General features: G+C 39.0%; 1 protein-coding gene across 2 annotated transcripts in view; it reads left to right on the top strand.

Moving 5' to 3' along the window:
- CBFB (core-binding factor subunit beta) overlaps window positions 1-17,878 on the top strand; it is a 37,685-nt gene that overhangs the window by 10,451 nt on the left and 9,356 nt on the right. Inside the window, exons 4-5 of one of the 2 annotated variants that reach the window (XM_068202816.1) lie at window positions 8,214-8,330; window positions 12,464-12,559. In XM_068202816.1, the coding sequence (XP_068058917.1) occupies window positions 8,214-8,330; window positions 12,464-12,559 (213 nt within the window). Of the gene's footprint in view, window positions 1-8,213; window positions 8,331-12,463; window positions 12,591-17,878 lie in introns of both variants that reach the window. The other variant, XM_068202818.1, reaches the window with a different exon arrangement.

Here is a 17,878-nt window from a genome sequence, read left to right as displayed (position 1 = left end):
TGAAAATCACTTAATTCATATTAAAAATAAGAAAAATTCAATAAGATGATGAAACATTTGCTTCAAGAAAGTGTCATTTTCTGAAAGTTACTGAAATGGTTCTTCAAGCTTTATTGTCCAAAGCACAAGTAACGAAATGAGCTCATTAGCTTGCATAATTGCAAGTTTGATGTTACTCTGTTAAAGACAATTTCCAGTCATTGCTAAGGACGTACTCTGCAGAAGCTGATAGTTTTCTACAGAGTAATTATGACACTATGAAATTTTATTGAATGATGAAAGCTGAATATTTGTTATAGTGTACAAAAGACAAAAAACTGCTAACATTATTTTAAGCCTTGATGCAGCACTACTTGTTGAGCAAATGTTTGAACAGTTTTTTCCAGACTTGAATCCTGCTTAAGGGGAAGGTGAGGCTGTTGGAGTGCTCAAGAAGGCAATGAAAGCTAAAGGGTAGAAGAAGCAGCTTTTCTTGCCCCTCTCTTACTTGGGTCAGTTCCTGGCTGCTTTTATTACCTGCTTGCCCATATTGTCAAAATCAGGTAATTTCTTTTTTGTATAGTTGAGTATATTTGCATTATATGCTTTGAATTTTCAGTCCAAAAGTAGAGGATTAGCAGGCTGTTTATTTGCACCCAGGTAGCATGGTGTGCAGGTGATGTGTTTTAGATAAAGCTCTCTTTCTAATCCTCTGTTGCCGTTGGTAGTTGTAACTGATTTTTGCTATGTGATTTTCTGAAAGCTTGAAAAGAACAAATTTCACAACCAATTTTGAAATTTGTCTGGAAAATATTCTGTCAACGTGGCAGAAAACTGTGTGTCTGTTAGTTACTTGGTTTGTGAGCAGAAGCATGCATGTCTACTTGGAGCAGCAAAACCAGCAGCAAGCTCCTGGCAATATTTTGCTGCAAGAAAAAAAAGGGTCTTTTTTAAATGCATGCCCTCTCCTTTAAAAGGGAGTATAGGTTTAAAATCCAGCCATTTCTCTCATGCAGAATCTAGTGTAAAGATAGGCTGATAAAAGACCCTGTAAAGTTTCACAGGGGAAAACCCCAGCGTATATTTGCCTTTCAGATTTTCTTGTTATGCTCCTTGCATTTTTGTTGATTTTCAGTTCCAGCTCTGTGGTTGGTTTTGTGTTCTGAAGGCAAATGGATAGAGCCTGAGCATGGCATGCATTTCTCTTTGGGAGTCTCTTCAGTAGTGACAATGTGAAAACTAGAAGCTGTCTACTTTTTGCTTTGTATTGGGGCTTTTTTGGTGGTTTTGGTCAAGTCTGGTTCATGTTTTCTGCTTAGTTGAGAAATTACAGTATTTTGGAATGATGAACTGTATCTGGAGACTTGGTTATTAGATGATGAGTATAATTTCTGTGCAGTAGCATTTTAGTATTTTTCTATGTGAGCTTCTAAGCATAAGTACTGACCAGTGATCTTAATCCAGGAATAAAATGCTCCACAGATTTTAATCACATTTGTTCTGACATCCTTACTGCTTCATATCTGTTCTTAGTTATAGACTTGTTTTTTAGTTAAGTGAAATAGCAACCTGCATAATTTAATGAAACATCGATCTGCTTTTGAAAAGGAGTCATGATTACATAGTTGAGCTAACTATGCAGAGAAAAACCTAACAAATGCAACCAACCAAAAAACCATAAAAATACCAGGTTTTCTGCAAGGGACTTTTAAATTCTGACTGTCCAATAAGGTTAGGAAAATTCTTCAGCTATTCCTTTTTTTGACGTTTTTGAAACCAACCCTCATCACTGTAGTATTTTAGTAGTACACAAAGCATGTTGAGAGAGGTTTTGTCACAGCTCTGATATTACTTAGAAAGATATTTTTGAAATGAGTGTGTACACGGGTATTTCTGCTACATAGAATTGTGAAAATGGACTTTGTTGCATCTCAGTGTTTACTGATATTTGTAATAAAACCTGGTGACTTACATAAGCATATTTGAAAATTGAACAAAGTAATATCTGCCCATCAGGTTTTGCTATGAAGATGAAAATTGTAGTATGTTCTGAGATGTTTTTCTAGTTGTGAATTGGATTCACAACTAGAAAAACATCTCAGAACATACTACAATTTAACTTGCATTCTTTCCTCAGCTGCAAGTGAAATGTCTGTGTGTGATGACAAGGAAGCAGAGCTGGAGGAACAGGTCCCAGGCAGAGAAAGGGTGGTGCTGGGCCCAAGGAGGTGTCCCTGGGCAGCGCTCCTGCCCTGGCCAGCACTGTCCCAGGAGTGCCACCTTGGCAGCTGCTCAGGAAACACCAAGGGCCTGTTGGTGGTGGCGTGGTACAGCTGTGCCATGGGTGCCACTCTTGAGGAACTCGAAGCTGTATTCATCTTGAAAGCCACAATTGGGTCATTTATGCACAAGTGTTTAGGAAAGTCTTTTGTTTGGTCAGAAAGTATTAGTTCCCATACATTTTTGCAGTAGAGTGTAAGGTTTGAATTTTAACAAAACCTCATTCTCATATAGTGGAAAAAATTCCAAGATGTAGCTTTTAAAATAGATGTCTTCTTTGTGTGTTTGAAGAAAGAATAATGTTTTAAGGGATGGGACAGAAAAATTGATACAAATTAAAAGCACTAATAAGTCTTATTTTACTCATAGTCACTTTCTAAATGGGATTATTTTCAGCTCTTTCTATTTATATTTCATTCCAGTTTAAATTATGTTACAATGTTAAGGTATGGGAGTCAAATTTAGGAAGTCAGATAAATGCTGTAAACTCTGTTCATGACTTGGTTGCTTGTCATTAGTTTCTTTTAAATTAATGATCAATATCTGTAAGAGTAGTGTGAAGCCTTACATGAAGTTATCAGCCTTTGCTGTAACTTCAGTTGGTGTTATTCTAGTTAAGTTACTGTTCTGTTTTGTTCCCCAAATAGTTGAGGATTTTAGTGTGTAAGTTCTGTTGCAAAGTTTTAGAAAAGCTTTTTTGCCTTTTTTATTTTTCCCATGTCATAGATTGCTTCCTCTCTCATGCTTTGCCCCCTCTTTGAATGAAACCCAGGCTAGATACCCTTCTCTGTAATGTGAAAGTGAGTCTGTATTTTGGGGGGAACGCAGGGATGGGACTGATGCAACTTTACATTTCAGAGCAGTCTTGCCACATCTCTGTGCCACGATGGCAGCATTTTATTTATGAAACTGTATACATCATCATATACTGTTGCTGTTAAAGGAAGCAGTTGAATACATAATTTCTCATGTGAACATTTTGTACAGGTTGTTTCCTTTTACTTGCTAGTGTATACAGATAATGTTAAGCTGAAATGATGAGGTTAGCCTTACCCCATTTAACACTTTTCTTTCTTGGAGTGAGTGTTCAAAGCTGTTTCTTTCTGAGTGGTCAGTGTTTCACATGTGAAATCACCAGGGAGAATGCTGTTCCAGTATTTAAAAGTGGAGTATGATTCAGGGGAAGGTGGGATTGATGGATGGACAGGGCAGCCCGTTATGAATGGGCAGATGTGTGCGTGATGAGGCGCAGCGTGAGTCAGAACTGAGCCTCTTCTGAAAGAATGCACTTTGCTCCAGTGTGCTGGGAAAATGACAGCAGAAGGGAGGGGACTGCGCCACTTGACTGGAGACTGGTGTTTCTGGGGGTGAAGTTGATCTCCTCGGTGGCGCTGGCTGTTGTGAGCCTGCTGATTCATTAGTTGGTGGGTGGTGAGAACTGTGCAGTCGCTGGGGGAGGAAATGGCTTGGTTGCTGTAGGGAGAAGGAGCATTTTCTGTAACTGCAGGATGTGTGAATGGAGCACACAGATAGCATTCCTCCAGCAGATCAGTTAAATACCCTGCTGTTGTGAGATAAAGGTTTACTAGATGACTAAAATAGGATGTGAAACCGAGGTTTTTTGTCTTGTGCTAAAATACGGTAGCTTTTAAAAAAGTAATTAGTTTGGATTTTAAAATCTGAATGAATGGTGTTACAGGAGCCGTGTTCCTGCCGGTTCTTAACAGAGATAAGTCCCAGTTAATTGGAGTTGGGGGAGAGGGTTGTTCATTTAAATGCAGATGAAAAGACGGAACTGATTAGTTCAAGAACACAAAAGGGAAGGTGAGAAACACTAAATGTTGAAGGTGTGGCACGGAGGTCTTTGAGAACAAGCCAGCAGGGAGGCCGAGGAAGCACAAACACGGCTCAAGAACTTAGAGCCCAGCTAAGCCTATTCATGCAGCACCTTCTCGAGTTTGTGTGTTTACGGTGCTGTTTGTCCACATAATCTGCCAGGAGATAAGAGTGTTTGCTCTTGCTGCTTGTTCAGTCAGCAAGCAGAATATTTGTTCTAATACTAAAAGCCTGTTTCCAATGTAAAAGTAACATGTCTGTGTTTCTCATTTAAAAATTCTAATGCTACTTTGATGTGTAGTAGGAGTTTGAAATGGAAGATGTCATTTGAGATGAAATTAGTTCTGTAATAGCCACCCAAACAAAAATTCAGCTGCTATAAACTAGTGAAAATGGCATATTTCAGTATGTGACAGTTTACCTAGGTCTCCTAGTCCAACAAAGCTTTGGCTGTGCTGGTGTTCGGAATATGAGGATGCAAAATGAGAGAGAGCTTACTCTCATCCTTCAACATGTGCACAAAGATTCTTAACTTAGTTATACATCTGTCCACTGTCAGTGGCAGAAAAACCATACTTCCTTTGGTTTATACAATGGACTGTATTCTGAAAAGAGGCTGCTGCATAATTTAGCTTTTCCTCTGATATGTCTCTATAATGGTGTTTCTTTATGTAGCATTAAATTTGCCCATTGAATATGAATTTAGTAATTGCCTGACTTCCAACTTCTCCTCCTTCCTTCTGTTCTGTAGTGCTTTTCACCTGTCTCTTGAATTTTACAGCACTGACTGCCAGGCATTATTACAAAAAGTACCCCAGGTATGTGGAGGATTTATAAAATTATTTAAATGCAGGTAATCTGGGGTTAGCAATAAAACTTTGAAAGAGTTGTTCTAACAAAGACATGTTTTTATCTACTTCTATAATATTAGGAAGGGGGAGGGAATTTTGGGTCTTTTTAGAAATAATGCAGCTTTTGCCCTTGGTCTTCTACCATGACTGTCTTGAAGCAGTCATGAATTTTCAGAGCAGACAATTCAGAAATTTTTTAGAAGACCACTTTGCTGGATTTTGGGATGCCATAATAGATAATGTGTTCACAGACAGAGCAATAATTTATTAATAATTCTGTTAAGTTCAGAAGTTGAAAGAGAACCAACATGGCTTTATCTGAAAAGAAGGAAATATGTGGTTAAACGTTTTTGGCTATAATCTTTGGTGGTTTCCATTTTCCTGAAAGAGGAGAGGGGGGAAAAGGAGTTTAAATTCCTTTCTCTAAAATAAATTTAAAAGTGCCAGTATGCATTATTGTGTTTTAATGAGAGAAAAGTTCCTGCATAAGCTCGTGGGGTTTCAAGATGAATGATTACTACGTTTGGATGATTGTGTGGTAATTTCAAAACTCAGAATATCTTGAGAAAGAATTCATGCTTCCAGTAGTGAAAAATGTTTGTTTATCAGAGTTTTGAAGACCTCCTCAATCTGGTGGTGTAAGGCTTCCAGGGCTCTGATTCAGGAGCAAGGGCAGACTGCTTCATCTGGAAAGGTCAGGCTGCATGCCAGAGGTTCCCAAGCTGCTGTGTCAGCAGCTCAGCTGTTGGCCGGCGTGCGGGGCAGATTGTTGGAATCACATCAGCTCTGTCAACTTGTTTCCCCTTTGACTTCTGAAGGCTTTCATAGAATTTGCAGCACTGCTTGGGTTCCAGGTGATGCATGAGGCTTTTGAAGCATTGAGCCCTCAGCAGCTGTGTCTGAGCTACCTGCTGTTTGCACTGAGGAGGAAGTTTGTGTGTAAGGCACTGGCAGCTGCAGTGACCAAGGCAGCTGAACGGCCACTGAAACGGGTTAGTGGCACCATAATATTCCTTATCAAAGAAACAAACAAAAAGTATTCCTGGACAACTTGGAAAGCTGGGCTTTGACATCTGTGGGAAGGCCTGTGTAACTTTTGATGTCCCAGGCTGCTGTTGTGGGCCAGAAGGATAGGGGAGGTTGAGTGAGAGGTGAACCCTAAGTGAAAGTCAGCAAAGTGCTTCTTTGCTCCTGTAAAACATAACCACCATTAGAGTACAGGCTTTTTTGTCTTTACAGACCCATGGTTAGCTTATACTGCCTTTTTATTTCCCCTCTTGAATTATTCTTGATTTGCCTTAGAAGAGAATGACAGTTCTAATAGCCTCTTTTAACTATCTTTCACTTCTCAACTAATTAACTGCTTCTATTAAATGGATGCTGCGTCCTTCATTTGTTTCTTGTGAGATGAATGGGTGAAGACTGTGCTGAGGGCTGCAGTGTACTTTGTATGTTTGAAATGTTTAATCTTGAAATGAGGGCTATGGGAGGTGGTTTCCTGGTAGTCCACATCTTACTCATGGTGGTTCTGACACCTCTGCTTGCAGAGGCTGTTGGCTGGTGGTTGTGCCTGGTGTGCTGTCCCCACGGTGTGCTGTCCCCACGCAAGGCTGGGCTGTGATGGCTCTCTCAGATGGGCTGTGAGTGCAGGCACAGAAAGCCAGGCTGTTCTCTTAGCAGAGACCCTGCAGTAGAAATGCTGGCAGGAAGAATATATGCTCAAACAGATAACATTTATTGCTTCATTATTGAGCCACTGCATGTTGTACTAATTAAAAGGTCTAAAGCTGTGTCACTTCATACCAAAGCGTGATAAGTTGTAAAAATCAGGCTTGGAGAGCAAATGTTTGTTTTCTTTGGCAAATAACATTACTTGTTTGTCAGTTCGAGTCATGTTCTTTGCTCCGTGTTTTCCACTCATGGGTTGCCTTTCATGTTGTTCAGTGCTTAATTCTGCCAGCACAGCCTTTGCATGAGGGGGGCTTCCCTTCCTCCGTTCTTCCTGCTTCTGAGCCCTTTCTTTTTTTGCTTGAGTGACCTTAGCTGGTAAGTGTGGAACTGAGCAAGTAGGCACAGTGGGGGTGCTTTGAGATGTGTTTTAGTGCTAAACGTCAATTAGGCTTTGATGAGGATTTGCCAGAGGATTAATTTAGACCTGTTAGAGGAGGCACTGTCTGAAAGTTCCCCTACCTAGCTGAGCCACAGCTGCTCCTGAAGGCTGAAAAACCTCAAATGGATTTGGAATGTCTAAGCAGTCTTGTCAATTACCAAATTCATATTCAGTGGACAAAGTCTGAAGTGGGTGCAGGCGTGTGTGCAGGTTTGCCTCTCTGGTGATTCAACATAGACAAACTCCTGTTCCATGAGTGGTTTTCACTTGCCAAGTAAGCTGAAATAACTACTGAAGGTTGATTTTTCTAACTTTTTTTTTCTTTTCTGTACAATTCAGGTAGTTTTACTGTGACTGTTTTGTTTAAGAGAGATATTACTAAGTATAACCTGTCCAACTCATTTAGTGTTGTTTTTGCTTCTTTTTAAGTTCCCTTGTGACATCACTTTGTGTAGTGTTATCTAGATGTAGGACCTTAAGAGCACACATTATTCTGTGCTGCAGCACAAGGCACAGTGCACACTGTTGCTGTACTTGGATTTTCATCAGCTGGTGTTGCTTCTTTTGAAAAGCCTTTCACACATGCTAGAATTGACACAGGAAGACTTCCTTACTTTTAGCTCGATATGTGTGTTGTTTATTTTACTGAACTTTGAGTAGTTTGCAAATTTGAGAAGGACTGGAACCAGTGCTTGGTCTTTGTTGAAATCACTCATTTTTTGGGATAAATACAATATTTTTTTGGGAGTAGGAAGGAGAGTGCTCGTTTAACTATTTAGATGTGCTGTAGGATCCCCCCTGACTGGCAGCATGCCACTTCTTTGTGACACAAAGGTAAGCTGACAAGAAAAACTCCTAGTTTAACTGCAAGCATAAAAATTCTAACTAAATCCTGGTGCATGCCAGTTCATAAAATGAGAACACAGTTTAAATTTATTCCATCCAGTGCAGTAGGCAAAAGCTAAAGCACTCACTTGATTAAAATGAGCTCTTGGAAAGGAAGCAGTAGAAGCTGTTAAATGGAGTCTCATGTTACCAGCTGTTTTGGATGTTCCTCTAAGAATACATATAGAAGCTTCCCGGATCCGTATTTTCATTGTGCAGGCACATGTGTAAGAGCTTGCAAATTCATAGCACGTGTTTTGGTTTTATTCCAGGTGTACTTGAAGGCACCTATGATTCTCAATGGTGTCTGTGTAATCTGGAAAGGCTGGATAGATCTCCAGAGACTGGATGGTATGGGCTGCCTGGAATTTGATGAAGAGAGAGCGCAGGTAAGACAGTCTGCCCTTGGCTACTTACATATTTGTTTGTTCTTCTGGAGGGAAACAGTTTTTGCCTTCATTCTGAGTACAAACTCCAAAGGAAACTTGCAGTATGGGAAGTTCAGAAACATGTGCTTGTAGCAAAACACTACTTTAGCTACATTAGGTCAAAATGTTAGGGGCAGGAATCATTTGTAATTTACAACTCTGAGTGATTTTGCACCGTTACTATACTACAGTGTAATAAAGTATTTTAAAACTTTGATTCCTCCAAAATACCAAGAACACTCCTCTATTGTGCCTTGCCTCTCCCTAACTTAAGAAACTAATTTGCACATTAATGAGGTGATGTTAATGTGACTACATTTGGGATTAAATAGGAAGACTTTGTGTCAAAGTCACAGCCCTGAACCCTTCCTCCATGATGCCTACAAAGAGAGAATAGTCCTGCCACCCTTTGTGAATCCATGAGAAAAGCCACAGACCAAAGGTTTTACTCAAAATCTGCTCTTTGCTGTGTATTCATCTCTTTCAAGGCTGTGTCAGTGACTTGGGCAAGCTCAGTTCCAGCTGCAGCAGAGTCACTGCTGTGGACTCCGTGGATTAGGAGACCTTCAGGCTGTAATGCCTTACACAGCCAGGACAAGTGTATAGCCCTGAGGAATGTAACATAAATCCCAAGGTTCTTGATCTGTAGTTATTAAGTTTGATACATAATGCTAAGTCACAGGACTTCTGAACTGAGAGCAGGCTGATGGGAATGTGCACTCAGGAGACAACAGTGTCACCCTTTCCAAAACTGGAGAGTGCCTGAAGAAAGTGAGCACCTTTCCAAAAAGGAGAGGGGTCCAGTGACCTGTGGGTTTAATTTTTCTCCTCTTAATTTCCCAATAAATGTTTTTGTAAGTGCTTTGATTACTTTAGTTTCCCAGTGTGTATATACTATCTTAACAACACTTAACAATTCCCTTTTGTTGTCTTCAGAAAGTGTGCACTGAGGTTGTGATTTACTTTGTGTATATGAGGGGATGTGTGCATGCTCTCAGGTGTCTGTGCTTTCCTGAGTTGTGAGTACAGGGTGCTGAGATAGAGATGTTACACTGTGTGGATCTACAGGGATGTTTGCACTCAGTTACAGATGTGTAACTTGTTTTTAGTTTGTGATTCTTGGTGACTATGAGGTCGTCAGTGGTCATTCTGTTTGTTACAGTAGTAGTACCTAAGGGTGCCCACTGTCATAAAGAACTATACAGACACAGGAGTAGCTGCACCCTTATATGTGTTAGTATTGTAAACATTTGGGCAATCTTTCACATTCTTCAGTTTCCTTTTTCCTGTATCTGTCACTGCTTCCTTGTTTAAAACTGTTGCAATATTGCTAGTGGCAGTTGACTGAACTGCTGACTTTGATCCCAAAATAACACTGATGTCAGAGGGGGCTTAAGTGCCTCATGTGGTATTGCCTGTGTGCCCACTGTCCTTCGTAAGAGGTCCAGCTGCTCTTCACACCCCCTTCATTTTTTGGAAGCTTGTCTTAAGCAAATGTAGTGCTCTTGCACTTTCCTGTCTCTTACCACTTCATACTAATGCTGGGATCAGATAAAATTTTTCTTTGCTGTCATACTTTGGAAAACATACTACCCTTCACCAGGTCAACAAATACTTTAGGAAGAGAATCCACGTGTTAACATTGAAATATTTTAATTGTACGTGTTAAGCTTTTTTCCCACTTAATCCACAGCCTATCCATGTCTTGCTGCTAAGTGGTCTTACTTTTTGTTACTGAAAGTTCTGGTTCTACTGCTTGCTCAGACTTTGATGGAGCAACACACACAAAGCTGTACATGCATGCTTGAATATCTTCCCTTTTTGGGGCTGAAATTTCCCTGGATTTGATATTTGAGTGTTTTTAAGAGACTGTTTCTGTCTTCAGAACTTTTGCACCTCTTCTGTAGTAGAGCATCTTGCTATCTCACCAAGTCTTTTCCTACTGGGCTGCTGTGAGGGTTTGTGTGTAAGTGTGGGTGTGTGTAAGCTTCTGTTTTCTAATATTTTTTTGAATTTTATTTTCTGGTCTGGAAGGTTTGGTTTTGTTCTGTTATCATGTTGATTGCTCATTCTATTGCTCATGTTTGCTTATTCTTAGTTTTATTTGTAAATTTATATCAGGAACATTTTTGTAGAATAAAACTGTATAAGTTATTTGGTCTTATACAGCTGAATTTGCTAGGCTATTACTACTAGAATTGAGTGACATTTTAAAAAGTCTTTGTTAAATTCCTGTTGTATAAAGTCATGTTGTTGGTTGATTTGTTATAATGTATCACCAAGAGTAGAGCAGAATTTTGTTTTACTAAAAACGTTCTGATGCTTTTATCCCCTTTCTCAGACACGAGCAAACCAGTGTTTCAGCTGTCAACACATCTTCATTCTGGATGTCAACATACTGATTTTTTCCCCATGAATTTCTAATTTAGTTTCTTTTGGTTATGACCATTTCTTTAAAATATTCCATCCAAGGCTGTATGTCAGCCTTTTATTTCATGACCACTCTAAATGATGGTAAAATGCAAAAACCTTCAATAAAAAAAATCTTCTTCTATTTAAGTCTGATTTAAAATAGAAAGTAATAAAGACATACATCTCTTTTGTAAACTAAAGCTAAGGCAGCTTTTCTGGAGTCATCTGGGAGACAAGCTTATCTGTTCTCTCTCTAACCTTCTGCATTATTAAGAACAAACTTACTTTCCACTCTCTGACCCTGGTTTCTATGCCTTTTATGAACATTAAAGGGCAAAATTCTAATCTTAAAAAGATATATGATGTTCAAGTATTATCTTGTTGGCAGCTTTAAACGTTGCACACGCATCCCCAGAAAGCAGCGGCTGAAGGCAGAGCCTGGGACTGGCAGCTGTTTGTGTTTCCCTGCCTTGGGCCACGAGGGAGCCTCTTCACAGCATTTCACAGAGCAGCTCCAGGGCCCGCGACTGTGCCTGCGGCAAAAAAGGCAATTTAACATCTTCTCAGGCTGGGGATGCTTTATCTTAAATTGAAAAATTTATGCACTTAGTCCCCAGGTATATTAAAACTTAGTTGTGCTCTTTACATGTTTATGTCCTCTAACAGTCAAGGTCAGCTTTTTAAAAAAATATCAACTTTAAAATATAACATTTGCATGTATGTGGGAATTGTAAGCAGAGTTAGTAGTAATTATGGTTGAAGAGCTAGAAAGAAGGAGAACCAATACAGTTTATCCCTTCCTGGTTTGTGGGGCCTCTTCAGATGGGACTCTTCCACTGTGATGGGGAACAGTAAATGTATTAAAATGTCCCCCTAAGAAATATAACTTCCAACCCAATTAATAATGGCTCCACATATTACTAACACTTTATTTAAAACATTTCCTAATAGAAAATACAGTTTGAAGGATTTTTTTTTCGAGTGTTAGTTTATTAAATCTGTTCCTGTGCATAAGCCATTATTGAAAATTACCAAAAGGGCTGTTGAAGACCTGCAGTTTTCTCCTCCATTATATGGAAATGTGTGCAAATTGCTGGAGGAATAATTTCTGCTTTGCACTTTCCTATGCCTCTACATTTAAATAATATAAATGATACACAAGTTGTAAGAATGTTCCTACTGATGCACCTGCAGCAGCTTTTGATAAAGTGAAGGATTTATTTGGTTTGTAACTTTGGTAATACGTACTTTTAAATGCAAGAGAATTAAATTACAACTGTTTGTGTAGTGGACTCCATCTAGCTATACCTGTGATTACTGTCTTCAAAATGGCTTTTATAAGGAGAATAAAATTTATTGCCTTTTACATAGAACTTCTGATAATTCCTAGCCTTAAAAAAAACCCAGCAACATTTAAACTACTTTGGAACAGCAGTTCTCCTTTGAAAATGTGTTTTAGTTGTAGCTGCATTCCAGCTTTGGTTATCTCTACTGCTGTCGTGAAGGTGAGTAATATTTCATTAACCTGTATTGACATTTGCTGGAGCTCACCTGTGTTCTAGCAGGTTCTGCAGGACATACGTGACTTTGCTGCCAAGGGGTAGTTAATATTCAAAAAGAAATGTGATTTGGTGGAAATGAGGGTCACCTTTTGTGTCACTCTGTGTCATCTGCTTTGGTAGCAGGAGGATGCATTGGCACAACAAGCCTTTGAAGAGGCTCGACGAAGAACTCGTGAATTCGAGGATAGAGACAGGTCTCATCGGGAGGAAATGGAGGTGAGGGTTTCACAGCTGCTGTCAGTAACTGGTTAGTACTTTCCCAAAACTTTAGATTGTTTCCATTTATTTGTCTGTTTGTACAATGTCATGTATTGTGTTTGTTCAGTGGTGTTATATAAAAATTGCAAAATGCATTGTTTTTTACTCTTGTGGAATGAATTTCAAGTTTTTAAAAGTTTTGATAAGAATTCTCTGATCATTTACTTTTTTCCTTTCTGTAGATGGTCTTTTCTGTGGGTACTTAAGCTGTAAAGACATTTATTCAAAGCGTTGCCATTTCTCTCTGAAATGATACTTCAATAGCTGAGAGAGGGATCTTTTGCCTCGTGCATTTCTCATGAGCACAGAAAAGGCTTTGGGAGCTGCAGGGGCAAAATTTTGGAGCTTGTTATCCCATGTTTTGGGAAAAATTACCAGACAATTTAATCAGATGCCACAGTCTGCTTTCTTGTACGGGCTAGTTTTACTGTCTTCTCACCTTTTTCTTACTGGTGGGAAGTCTTATTCCTTTTTTTTTTTTTCACTGGCTTAGTTTCCCTGTTTTGTTCTTTGCTTCTTCAGGGCCCCACAGTCTTGAATCTTGTTCTTTCTTGATGAAAGCAGAAATTACTGGGATTGAGAAAAGAAGAGCCAGGAAAGGGAATGGAAACCAGCTGCTCTGAGATGTCAGAAAGGCAAGAGCTGTAAGAGGACAAGTAATAATACATAAGGGGAGTTGGCAAGTTAAGGCAGGCTGCAGGTCAGGAGAGAATAGGGAGAACACAGAAAGGCTTTGAATTTCTTTCCCTTACTAATGCTGTTTCTTACTTCCTGCTTCATCAGTACAGCCCAACTTAACTATAATCAAATATGATCAATCTGCTTGTTCTATGGTTTTTAGAAAATTTGATTATTGTTATTGCTAAGCTACTTTTCTTTTGGCATTCTTTCGGATAATTGGGATGATCAGACAGACTTTCTTCCCTTCCAACTACAACTGGAAGGCACTGAGCATGAGAAGGAGAGGGAACAGATAGGCACAGAGGATAATATCTCTCTTTGAAGTGGCTGGAGTGTGTCTCCTTGCAAGCACTGCTGCAGCCAGGTCAGATGTTGGCGGTAACAAAGGTAAAATCCTTGCCTTGGAGGCCCTGCTGCCACTGGATTCTTGGAGCAGCAGCTGGATTGCTTGAATAATTCTGTCACAGCATAGCTACAACCTGCTTGTAAGTTCACTTCAGAAGGAAGGTAGAATTAGCTTTAAGCTGTTCATGAAGACCTGTGCCAGCCTGCTTTACTGTTAACAACACAGTAGGAACTTCAGGTCCAATCTTATGTCTTTAACCTCAATGTACTTAAAACTTCTCTTGATATATTCTCCTTGCACTGTGCCCTTCATCCCCACTCCTCTTATTACAGAGAAGCCATGTGCATGCTGAAGGTTAAAAAAGAATGAGGCTTCCTGAAATAACTTCTGGAGTTCTGAGACAGTTAATTTTCCTCCAAGTGCAGAAAACACTTACTTGCAGCTAGGCTGTGCAAAAACACTAGGCTGTGCAAAAATTAACAGTGAGATTGAGGTAATATTGAGCGTCTGGGGCTTTGTGACAGACATCAAAACTCATGACACTGAGCCACAAAAAGCAACATTCTTGGCTGACTGCAGGAGCTTGATTCAATAACTTCTGAAAAAGCTCTTGCTTTTAATAAGGCAGAAGGCAGTTGCTATTAAGTGATGTCCTTATTAGCTGTTAGTACCCGTTTTCTCTTGAAACAATAGTTGTTGTCCCAGCTCTAAAGCACTGGTGTTGATCACCTACAGAAAGGAAGAAAAGAAAAAATGACTGATTTGACATATGTTTAAGTAGAATGAAAAGTATTATCAAAGGTTGTTTTAAATTTGTGTTGTCAAATACAAATCTTTAACAATTGTAATACATTATTTTGCATTTTCCTATTTATTTTACTGTGCCTCTTCGATATGCCTAACCAGCAGATTTTTTTCCTCCAGTACTCGTAGGTCTATATTTGGTTTTTACATTTCAGTTTTCATTCCTGTGTTCGGGGTAAGATGTCCTGAACGTATATCTGGAATGTTTACAGACAAGCTTTTTTACTCTTGACTGCATAAAAATCAGGATCTTCTGGGATGAGATGGGGGTGAGCAGAAATAGGCTTACAATACATTCCTAAAGAGGAATCAGGTTTCCAAATCATTCATTGTTACCCTTCTTTTCAATCTAATGCAGCATTTGGGCAGAATCAAATGAACTTTAATCAGTAAGCACTTGCTGTTCGTGATCCTTGTACCAAATTCTCAATAGATAGTGATGCATGAAAGTGCATTCCTGTGTTTGTTGTATTTGTGGCCTGTATTGAATTTTCCATTGCTGACATGCTCAGTCAGCTTGGAAATAGTTTGTCAGTGGCACCCTTCTGATGATTGCATTGCTGACAGCTGCAGAAACCTTAATCCAGACTGCCTTATGTTCTGCTTCTGTAATTTCAATGGGGCCAACAGTATCTTTGGTTTCACTACAGAGATGGAAGTTTTTATATGGGAAAGGCCAGTTCTAAGTGTGCTGAGTGAATTTTTATGTATGTTATGCTACACACAAATGAAGATACTTTCCTCGTGATTGTTTTAATATGATTTCTATACAGCTTTCATCCTTATGAAAGTTTTATTTTTCTTTTCTGCCATGCTTGGCATGGACAGTAAAACTCAGAATTGGCAGATGTGGAACAGGATCTCATCAGTGTTAATGATGGTTTTAAGAATTGCAACACTGTAGAAAATCAGGATATTTCTGACAGTAGAATTACAGTCGAAATGCCTTTAATAGAGACCAGATTCTGCTTCAGTGGGGGAGGGAAGGGGAATCCTGCAATACTCCACCCACTCCTACCCAAAACAGAGGCGCCAGCTCTTTGGAAATATTTATCCATCCAAAGCCTGGCAGCATATGAAAATGATCAGATTCAATTCTTTATTTATACAGCTTTCTGGGTAAAAGATTCCCTATTCTAAGTCTTTCTGTAGACTTAACATAAAGTCTGTAGACTTCAGACTCCCCACATAGGAGTGGTCAGTGATAACTCATTGAAAACAATGTTAAAGTGTTTTGTGTGCGGTAGTTGGATTTTAGAATGGTGACGCTTTGCAAGGGGAAAATTTGCAAGAGCCATAGCAATTTAGAAATTATCACTTTGCCAATTTTCAAGTACCCTAAAAAACTACCAACCAATTAAAAAAAAATTTCCCCTAAAAAAAAAAAGAGGCAAAAAACCCCCTTCAGGGTGTTGTGAGGTTTGTTTGCTGTCTTTTCATCATATAGAATCCCTTCAATTCTAGTTTAGCACACCAGATCTTTATTTTAATGAGCATATTCTTTGCATCTGAGGGCATCTGAGGTGTGTTGGGCTTCAATTTTCAAAGGTGATCATGTTTTTGTGCAATTACAGCACTCTGATGTAAATAGGGTGGGAGTGGATTTAGGAATTTTCATTGAAGTTTTTAAGCACCTCTGAATTGAACTGCATTCTGTTACATTTTTAACATAGTTTGTTTTGAATACAAGATGCTTTTGAGTTTATATAAAAACTTGTGTAGCTCAGTTACATCAGATACTGCAAATCTAGCCCCCCTGTTCAGGATTCTTTTGTTTCAAAGATGCTTTTGAAGTCAATGAGCGTTCTTAGTGCCTTCAAAATTAATAAGGTATCCCAATGGCTTTTACTTCTACAAAAATGTTGGAATGCTGAGACAGAGAATGTTTAATAATACACATTAAGAAATACTTCATCCCCATTTAAAGATTGTTTAAAAAAAATGAGGTGTATAAGCTTGAAGTATTTGAATGCTCCTCTTTGCCAAACTAGAAGAGCGAGGAGACTAAAGGGATGTTGGTGAGGCAGATGTTTAATTTTCACTGTCTTTATCTCCTTGTGTCGTGGTTGAGAGAGTCAGTCTGAGTGTCTCTGCTGTGGTTTCAGTATGAACGACCAGAGTTAGTGTCAGGATAAGAAGTGTTCTGCAGAAATTACTGTGAAGTTGCTGTCTAGACGTGAATTTCCAGGAAGAACTTTTTCTTGTTTTTCAGTCTTCTAGCGTAGTGGCATGATGCAAAAATGTGTTACACTGTCCAGAATGGCTTGGAAAGATTTAAACTGCCCCTAGTTGGTGAAATTAGAATTTATTGGAGGTAGTGGCCCGAGTTCAGTGCGGAAGAGCCATGAGCAGGTGCCTCCTGACAGCTCTTTGCTGGAGCACATGGCACAAAAGGATGGATTTTCAAGGGGTGGGTAAAGAGAAGAGGCCCTTTGGTGTGTTGCTGTGTGCAGGTGGGGGTATTTTGTGAAGGTGTGTTTTGTACAGACAAAATGTAATTTCAGACTTGCAGTGATCTGTGTGAGTACACAGTTTGTCCAGCTGTGTTCCTCCAGAGCCTGGCTGAGGATGTCCCCATGGCTTTGCTTGGGGATGGGTTGGATCTGTTCGCAGTTTTCCAATGTCATTTCTTCAACCAGTATTTTCGAAATGTCATATTTTTCTACTTTGTGTTCCTTTCCTATGTTGCTGCCATGCTCTTTATTTTAGCAACACTGTGAGTAGAGAGACAGAGTGGTTTGCTCTCCCTAAAACAGTCTAGTCTAGCAATCTGTCTGTTTGTGGTCTTGTGCTAAATATAAATTACATTAATGGCTAAGCAGAGCCATTTTGGGATACTGCATGAAATTCCCATTTTAAAAACCTTCATTTTGCTGAAAAAAACCCCATGTTTTAGGACTTTTGTTTCTTCCAGAAGCAATCTCTCTCAAGACAAAGCACCAAAAATCCCCCACCAACCCCACCCTTTAAAAAGTGCTGGAGTAAAAATTTACCTAAATTTTAAATACTGTGTCCTGCCCTAGGTTTTTACATATTCTTGTTTGTTGGGAATTATCATTTGAAATGGGCACGATACATTTAATTTAATTTTGCTGAAGTTGGGAACTCTCAAAAAAACAAAGGATTTTGTTACAGAAATGTAAAGAGTTTAAAGTTGAAAGAAAATAAAGTAGTAGGACTGACTTTCATGTTCTTCCCAGGGTTCTAAACAGTGAAATTATTCTCCTTTTCTTAATTTTTTCTAAGATGAAACTCCCAGTTTAAATAAATGCTCTAACTAATTATATTTTTCTCAAATACAACTGGCTTCAAAAGGAAGTATAGTATTACAATAAGTATGTGGGGACTTTTTGTTTTTAATTTTGGCTTGGGGTTTTTTAAAAGAAATTTTCTTATCAGATTCTCAGATTTTAAAGGTTTTCTTTCTTATTAATCTGGAATTAATT

This window comes from Anomalospiza imberbis, chromosome 12, assembly GCF_031753505.1.
Source record: "Anomalospiza imberbis isolate Cuckoo-Finch-1a 21T00152 chromosome 12, ASM3175350v1, whole genome shotgun sequence".
In the NCBI taxonomy this organism is placed as follows: Eukaryota; Metazoa; Chordata; class Aves; order Passeriformes; family Viduidae; genus Anomalospiza; species Anomalospiza imberbis.
The sequence above is the reverse complement of the archived record's forward strand: the minus strand, read 5'-3'. Positions and strand labels throughout refer to the sequence as shown.